This window comes from Miscanthus floridulus, chromosome 8 (genome assembly GCF_019320115.1).
Source record: "Miscanthus floridulus cultivar M001 chromosome 8, ASM1932011v1, whole genome shotgun sequence".
NCBI lineage: Eukaryota > Viridiplantae > Streptophyta > Magnoliopsida > Poales > Poaceae > Miscanthus > Miscanthus floridulus.
In genome coordinates, this window is record NC_089587.1 from 168,061,550 (window position 1) to 168,070,645 (window position 9,096).

Consider the following 9,096-nt stretch of genomic DNA (forward strand, 5'->3'; position numbering starts at 1 on the left):
TTCCACTCCGTGTAGTTATCACCTTTGAGAGTGGGAATCTCTTTGATACAACCCATCAAGTTGTATCTGCCTGAAAACACAATTCATAGTGTGAGAACATAAATAATGACAACAAATGTATGCCTTGATTCCAACGTTGGTCAAAATTAAAACATACAACTGTTTATACATTAAATCTATATCACCGTTGAGCAGAAATAGAATTAATGCATGACAAAAAAAAACTCATTATAATATTGCCATTAATCAACGTTGGTCAGAATAATAACAATATTATAATCAATTAAAACATATCCATTTTCAAAATTAAATTCTCCCGTTGGTTCGAATTTAATAATGAAAATATCATCTTTAAATACGCAGCGGAAAAATAATTCAATTTAATAAATTTTGCCCACAGGACAAATCTCTTTTCTATTTTCTTTAAGCCATTAATCAATTTCCAGGAAATAAAACTTTTACTGGAAAAAGAAAAACGAAAAAATGACTCAAATTCCCACTGTTCTTTCGGCCCAGCCTGCAAAACAGCCCGGCCCGCTTCTCTGCGTGCGCGCTGCCCGCACCCAGGCCGCAACCCGGGCCTGGGCCGACAAAGCCGCGCAGCGCGCTCGCCCGCCGGGGCCATTAGTCAGCCCGATCAATTGGCGCCATCCGTTCCGATCCGATGGCTGTGCGGTGAAGTCGCAGGATCAAAACCGGCGCCCGGCTACCTCCCCGTAACCCTAGCATCATTTTCTTCTTTGCTCTCTCTCTCTCTCTCTCTCTCTCTTCGCCACTCTCCTCCCCGTAGCGCGGCCGCAGCGAGGCGAGTCCGAGCGAGTCGAGCGGGCGAAACGGTGGAGCGATGGCACCGTCGCCGGCCTCCTCGCCGACGTGCGTGCTCCCCAGCTGGTGAGCGCACCGCCGTCAAGCAGCCTGGCCGCGGCGCCCCTTTGGACGGAGCCCGACGAGCAACTCCCCGGCTCAGCCCTCTTCTCCCCGTACGTCGGTGAGCCGCACTATGGCGGTGTCAGCAGCGGTCAAGGCAGGCCTCCCTTTCCCCTTCTGATTTGTGTTCTTTCTTATGTTCTTCTCGGATTCAACCGATTGGGGATCTAGGGTTAGGGTTTCGGGTTTCATTTTTCTTTTTCTCCGTGATTGATTCGCGGGTTTAGGGTTTGGTTTCGAGTAGACTTGAAGCCGAGCCCTCCTTCTCTTCTTTCTTTTACCCAGTTAGGGTTAGGGTTAGGGTTAGGAAAACCTTGTTCTTTTCTCAGATCCGAACCGGATCTGACCTTTCTCTCTTTTCTAACACCTCTGCCGAGATCTACACCTAGGGAAATGGCTCTGATACCATTGTTGAACACTTAAGATCGATTTAGGTGATGATCAGTGGGGCTAGTTGCTATTGGATGAATCAAAACCTAGGACACGTTCTAGACAGAGAGACATGGACACAAAGAGGATGGACAAGGGCTGTCGAACCTGACACCGCATAGGGGGAGGGTTCAGAGGACGCCATCACGTTCGTTAGTGTAGTCTGCGCACGGGCAGCGACGGTCGGTGAAGAGGGCGATGAAGACGTCGACGTCGATGGAGCGGGCAGCGCGGCTGGTGGCTTCCCGTCACTGGCTGCGTCCCTCTCTGATCGGATTAGGGTTTAGGTGTCGGTGGGGAGCTCGGCACAGGCGAACCTCGTGACTTGAGCCGCCGGCCCCCACCTCTTTTTATAGCGCAGTGTAACAGGGGGCCTCCAGCCATGGTGGGCTGGGCGCCCCCGATCAGGGCGCGAATCAAAGGCCCAACTGGACCGTTGGGTCCAGTTAGGATTAGAGATCAATCTAACAACTCCAAGGGGATTAATAGATCTCATGTTGGAGTCCTCGTTCAGGATGTTAAAAACCTTTTTTGTTTCCAAAAATTGCTGGCAGGGCATTTGCCAGTCGAATATATTAATACAGGAGAGTTATAAACCTGATTACTGTAAATCCAGGCTAAAAAGGCAGGTTGAAAAGTATTGTTCGTTGATTTATTGTGAGAGAAAAATATTATACCATGGCTGATAAGATAGGCTGATAAGTTCAAGCGAACCCAGTAGAATGTACTGTAACGAGGTAGCTCCTCTTTTAGCTAAGATGTTCACTCAGTTCAACGGTGTAACGAGGTTAGCTCATCATGATTGTAATCTGTAACGAACAGTTGTTGCCTTGTTTTAAAAAGAAAAAAGAACAGAGGCAGTAGGTAGTGCCGACCATTTGCACTACAGGAGATATCATCCTGGTGGAAGGATCCACAAAAGAGGCAGCTGCAATAGCAGATCCACATGGACAACGCTGCCCGCCACGCTTTTTACGGAGTATTTGCACAAATGTGTCCATCCTCTTACTCCTAGCATCAGAAGTATGGAAGTGCGGGAGCAGCCCCTGCCGTTACTACATTCCTTTGTCTAGCTAAATACTCCTACAGACCTACATGACGGACGACATGCATGGACGGTCTTGGGAGGGAACTGAAAATGCCACTGTCATCAGTCATCACCGATCGTAGACGGTTAGGATCCTCATCTTCGTGGTCAGACAAGTACCAATCCAGACGTCCTGATTTTACTACTACTACTGCGTCCCGGAGCCTGTACAGTAGGGCATGTACCTGCATGTGTCACCGTAGGCCGTAGCAAGTGTTATCTGTAGGACCTCTTCTGTCGGCATTGGCATGGCAAAAGGCCAAAATAAGAAGAGGTGTGCTGCTACACGGCTGACGGCTTGTTAAGCATGAATGCTTTTGCTTGCCTTGAGAATCAATATAATGCAACAGAACGGGACGCAGAGTGTGGCTTAAATTACTACATGTACAGGCGTGCTCGTGTGAGCAACAGAGCATCACAGGTTTCTTGTGATCGGTCCCATTGGTCTGGTCTATATATACTGTCTCGTCTCGTCAGTGATCCTTGGGCGTCGCGTCTGCTACACCGGCTACCGGCACGTACTCTGACCGACGACGACGGTGGTGGTTTACATAGGTGGCCCCACATCACGTACGTACGCCTTCGTCGACCAGTCATGGACGCCGCCGGACGACGCGCAAAGAAGGTGGACGCGGCCGCGCTGGTGGCGCTGGGGTCTTCGGTGTTCGTGCACGCGGACGCCGTCGACGTGGCCCTGATGGTGCTAGGCCTGGTCGGCGCCATAGGCGACGGCATGGCCACGCCCCTGCGGCTGCTCGTCGCCAGCCGCATCGCCAACGACCTCGGCAGCGGCCCCGATCACCTCCAGCATCAGTTCACCTCCAAGATCAACGCGGTAGGCCGTACGCGTTCACTTCCAAGCCGGCATCTCGGATCATCGTCCCTGACGTCAATCAACTCATGTACTAATCCTTGCAGAACGTGATCAGAATCGTCTACATTGCGTGCGCCTCCTGGGTAATGGCGTTCCTAGGTATGGTCCGTGAGCACAGCTCTGCAGCACAATATATGCAACGTGTCAGTTCATTCGTCGCGTCTGATACGGTTGTGCCATACGCGCATACGTACACGTACGTACGTGCAGAGGGATACTGCTGGGCACGGACGGCGGAGCGGCAGGCGTCGCGGATGCGGGCGCGGTACCTGCAGGCGGTGCTCCGGCAGGACGTGGAGTTCTTCGACCTCAAGCCGGGGTCCACGTCGGAGGTGGTCACCAGCGTGTCCAACGACAGCCTCGTCGTGCAGGACGCGCTGAGCGACAAGGTGCCCAACTTCGCCATGTACGTCACCATGTTCGCCGGCAGCTACGCCGTGGGCTTCGCGCTGCTGTGGCGGCTCACGCTGGTGACGCTGCCGTCCGCGCTCCTCCTCATCATCCCGGGCGTCTCCTACGGCCGCGCCCTCACGGGCCTCGCGCGGAGGATCAGGGAGCAGTACGCGCTCCCGGGCGCCGTCGCGCAGCAGGCCGTCTCGTCGGTGCGCACCGTCTACGCCTTCGTCGCCGAGAAGACCACCATGGCCCGGTTCTCCGCCGCGCTCGAGGAGTCGGCGCGCCTCGGCCTCAGGCAGGGGCTCGCCAAGGGCATCGCCCTCGGCACCAACGGCATCGCCTTCGCCATCTACGCCTTCAACATCTGGTACGGCGGCCGCCTCGTCATGTACCACGGCTACCCGGGAGGCACCGTCTTCGTCGTCTCCTCCCTTATCGTCATCGGCGGCGTGTACGTCACTACTAACTTACTACTGTCAGATAGGAGTATATATACTTAGAGATGACAACGTCAGTAATGATGCAGGTCGCTGGGGTCGGCACTGTCCAACGTCAAGTACTTCTCGGAGGCGACCGCGGCAGCGGACAGGATCCTTGAAATGATACAGCGGGTGCCCAAGATTGACTCCGAGAGTGGCGCCGGCGAGGAGCTGGCCAACGTCGCCGGCGAGGTGGAGTTCAAGAACGTCGACTTTTGCTACCCGTCGCGGCCAGAGAGCCCCGTCTTGGCCAACTTCATCCTGCGGGTGCCGGCTGGGCACACGGTGGCGCTCGTCGGCCCCAGTGGGTCTGGAAAGTCGACGGCGATCGCGCTGCTGGAGCGGTTCTACGACCCGTCGGCCGGGGAGGTGGCGCTGGACGGCGTGGACATCCGCCGGCTCCGGCTCAAGTGGCTGCGCGCGCAGATGGGGCTCGTCAGCCAGGAGCCCGCCATGTTCGCCATGTCGGTGCGGGAGAACATACTGTTCGGCGAGGAGGATGCTACAGGGGAGGAGATCGTCGCGGCAGCAATGGCGGCCAATGCCCACAGCTTCATATCGCAGCTGCCACAGGGCTACGACACGCAGGTAACAACCTGTCTGATGAATTGATGATAGCTATCTAGACTTGCACTAATAATCACTGTCTCCGAATTCCGATACCGATACTAATCATGTGTGAAATGAAAACAAAAACAGGTGGGTGAGCGTGGTGCACAGATGTCTGGAGGGCAGAAGCAGAGGATTGCCATTGCTAGAGCAATCCTGAGGTCACCCAAGATTCTGCTCCTTGACGAAGCAACGAGCGCACTGGACACCGAGTCCGAGCGCGTCGTGCAGGAGGCGCTTGACGCGGCCTCCGTAGGCCGGACTACCATCCTTGTTGCACATCGCCTCTCCACCGTCCGAAATGCCGACAGCATAGCTGTCATGCAATCTGGCGCAGTCCAGGAGCTGGGCTCCCACAGTGAGCTCATTGCCAAGAATGGCATGTACTCATCTCTTGTCCATCTTCAGCAGAATAGAGATTCAGGTGAGGGCACCGAGGTTGGTGGAACTTGTGGTGCATCTCCTAGTGGAGGGCAATGCAGCAGCAGCAACAACAGCAAGATGGTCTCTTCAGCTAGCAGGTCAAGTTCGACATGGTCCGTTGGTGACGCAAGAGATGGTGAGAACGCTGATGAGAAGCCAAAGCCTCCTGTGCCATCCTTCGGAAGGTTGCTTCTCCTCAATGCACCAGAGTGGAAGTTTGCACTGGTGGGGAGCTCATGTGCAGTCCTATCTGGGGCAATCCAGCCTATTTTTGCATATGGCATGGGGTGCACATTCTCCATCTACTACTCGACAGATCATGAGGAGATCAAGGACAAAACAAGGATGTATGCTTTCATCTTCCTCGCTCTCGTTGCGCTCTCATTCATGCTCAACATTGGACAGCACTATAGCTTTGCTGCCATGGGAGAGTGCCTGACCAAGAGGATCAGGAAGCGAATGCTTGCAAAAATCCTCACTTTTGAGATTGGATGGTTTGACCATGACGACAACTCCACTGGCAATATATGCTCACAGCTCGCTAAGGACGCCAACATCGTAAGTACTGTACTCAGAAAAAAAAATACTATGTACTATAGCTTATGATCATACTTGCAAAAGTATAGTCATACATACATGTTCATATATACATGAACATATATTTGTGTTGCAGGTAAGGTCACTGGTGGGCGACCGAATGGCTCTGTTGATCCAGACGGCTTCCATGGTGGCCATTGCTTTCACCGTGGGTCTTGTCATTTCTTGGCGGTTGGCCCTTGTCATGATAGCACTGCAGCCGTTTATCATTGCTTGCTCCTATGCTCGCCGTGTCTTGCTGAAGAACATGTCCATGAAGTCGATACAGGCCCAGTCCGAAACTAGCAAGCTAGCTGCTGACGCTGTCTCCAACCTCCGCACCATCACCGCCTTCTCATCCCAGGGCCGCATCCTACGCCTCTTCAGCCAGGCGCAGGATGAACCACACAAGGAGAGCATCCGGCAGTCGTGGTTCGCAGGTCTAGGGCTCGGCGCCTCTGTGGGCCTCACCATATTCTCATGGGCCCTCAACTACTGGTACAGTGGCAAGCTCATGGCCGAGCGGCTCATTGCTGTGGAGGCGGTCTTCCAAACCAGCATGATTCTAGTCACCACAGGGCGTGTGATAGCAGATGCATGTAGCATGACAACAGATATCGCCAAAGGTGCCGAAGCGGTCTCTTCAGTGTTCACTATTCTCGACCGCCAAACGAAGATTGACCCCGACAATCCTAAGGGGTACAAGCCAGAGAAGCTCATTGGAGAGGTGGAAGTTGTAGGAGTTGATTTCGCATATCCATCCAGGCCAGATGTGATCATCTTCAGAGGATTCTCGTTGAGCATGATGGCAGGCAAGTCAACAGCCCTTGTCGGGCAAAGTGGCTCTGGCAAGTCAACCATCATCGGGCTTATAGAACGGTTCTACGACCCACTCAAGGGCGTGGTGAACATAGATGGTAGAGACATCAAAGCATACAATCTCCAAGCTCTGCGTCGACATATTGGACTCGTCAGCCAAGAGCCAACATTGTTCGCTGGCACTATAAAAGAGAACATAATGATGGAGGCGGAGATGGCGAGTGAGGCAGAGGTCGAGGAGGCGGCAAGGTCCGCCAACGCGCATGACTTCATCAGTAACCTCAAGGATGGGTACGACACATGGTGTGGAGACCGGGGCGCCCAACTATCAGGAGGGCAGAAGCAGCGCATCGCCATCGCCCGCGCCATTCTCAAGAACCCAGCCATCCTGCTGCTCGATGAAGCTACAAGCGCACTGGACAGCCAGTCCGAGAAGGCGGTGCAGGAGGCACTGGACAGGGTGATGGTTGGCCGGACCAGCGTGGTCGTGGCGCACAGGCTCAGCACCATCCAGAGCTGTGATATGATAGCTGTGCTTGATAGGGGAGTCGTCGTAGAGAAGGGCACGCATGCGTCCCTAATGGCCAATGGTCGCTCTGGGACCTACTTTGGCTTGGTCACTTTGCAGCAGAGAGGCAAGCAGCACTGAGATGTTTGGATTTTGCCTGCAACTGCAAGAAGTCGGCTAAAATACAGAGCAGTAGCCTACCTTCCTAGTGTGCCTGGATGTGCAATATTCAGAGCTAGCTAGCACTTGGCACCTGCTCATATGTACTAATTATAACGTGTTTAAGAGTTGGTGAAGGGGCAGCTACGTACTGATCGAGTTTATGATTGTAGCCCCGTTCGCTTGACCGGTCATACTATTTCAGTAAAATAATAGTATTTTTCTCTCACAATAAATCAGTATCAGTATCAGCCGTTTTTTCAGCCAGCCGAATAGGCCGGTAAGTCTATCCTGTCATCCAATGGTTAAACTTCCATGGGAACTAGTAGGACAAGGAACTGTCTACCCAACGACGGAATGTTTTAGAAGTTGCTGGCACCTGATTTTTTCCCATGCATTTATATTGTCTTCTAGCTATGTTTACACTATCTTAATACTATATTTACAATAATTCCTTCACTGTAATTTCATGGACGGAGTTATGTAATTTGGAAATAAGACAACTCATATTTCTATAGATTGCAGATCTCACAAAAATATACGCCAAATTTACAAAATTTACAAATTATTTATATGAATTGCAGATATCAGAGAAATATATGTCAAATTATTCACAAATGTCAGATGTAAATATCAGATGTCAGAGAAAACCGAACCACAAGCCCAACCACAGCCATAGCCTGATGTCGAGCGTAGCAGCAGCGGCTGCTGGACCTGGCCGCGAAGCTCGAGGAGGAGCGTCGCCTCCGCCAGCAGCCACACCCGCGGCAGGGCTGCCCATCCCCGTGCAGCAGCAGGTCACCGCCGTCTCCTCCCCGGCCGGCTGCACACCACCGCCGTCACCCCTGCAGCCGCTCGCCGCCACGCAGCAGACGCGAGGGCCGCCTCCACCGCACCGCGACCCCGCACGGACCACGCATCATCGCCCAGCAGTCGCACGCGTCCTCGCCCGGAGCGCCGCCTTCGCTGCGTCGTGACCCTGACCCTGCGGCTGTCAGGGAATCGCGTATTCCGTATTCACGTGTTGAGAGCATGCCTAACAACCGAGGGTTGGTTAGGATTTCTCTAGGACAAATGAGTGAGTTTCATATATATAAGTACATCCAATGTTTTAAATAGCAGGCTATGATATTTAGCGGTGAAGGTCCCTGTTGACGGTCTATAACGTCAACTGTAAACTACTAATATGACATATAATTATCTTTAAAATGAATCATCAACATAGGTCTAGTGGTTTAAACTAAGTGTTTCCACAAGTTTTGGTGATTTTATGATTACAGGAGGATTTATCTAGAAAATAGGCTAAAGCGGGCCATATTATCACAAAGGATCAGATCCAATCGCGACAAAACCAACTCTACTAGGCCCTGCTAAACATTCCTTCATGGGCTAGAGAAGGATATCCAAGTGGACGGGGCTATGGTGGGGTTGGCCGACTCCACCTGTAGGTCGATCGACCCCCCTGGACCCACCTGTCGGTGTCGGGATTTCTCCACCAACTTTGAGGATGAATCTTAACCCTTGATTCAAGTCAGTTTGATCCAATGGTGGGCGTAAGAATTGGTGAGGATCGATGACATGGCGATTACTTGCTCCCTATTCCATCCTCCCTATAAAATGACCCCCAGACCCCCTCATGGGAGGCACTCCAATTCATTTGAGTCAGATCAAACTCAGAAGAGAGAAGAGCTCCACATACATATATTCATAGCATAGTCTAGTTTAGTTAAATCAAGTAGAGTCGAGCTGCTGCTTGGATTCCGGATCTAGTCACTGGAGGCTTAGTATAGCCCTTGTATCCTTTATAATT

General features: G+C 52.5%; 1 protein-coding gene across 1 annotated transcript; it reads left to right on the forward strand.

The window, feature by feature from the left end:
• Positions 1–2,868: 2,868 nt before the first annotated feature.
• LOC136477505 (putative multidrug resistance protein) lies at positions 2,869–7,537 on the forward strand. Its single transcript, XM_066475690.1, has 6 exons — positions 2,869–3,278; positions 3,362–3,416; positions 3,528–4,164; positions 4,240–4,780; positions 4,892–5,782; positions 5,898–7,537. Exons 1-6 carry the CDS (start codon positions 3,039–3,041, stop codon positions 7,266–7,268), a joined length of 3,735 nt encoding a protein of 1,244 aa, XP_066331787.1. The 5' UTR covers positions 2,869–3,038; the 3' UTR covers positions 7,269–7,537.
• The last annotated feature ends 1,559 nt before the right edge of the window (positions 7,538–9,096 follow it).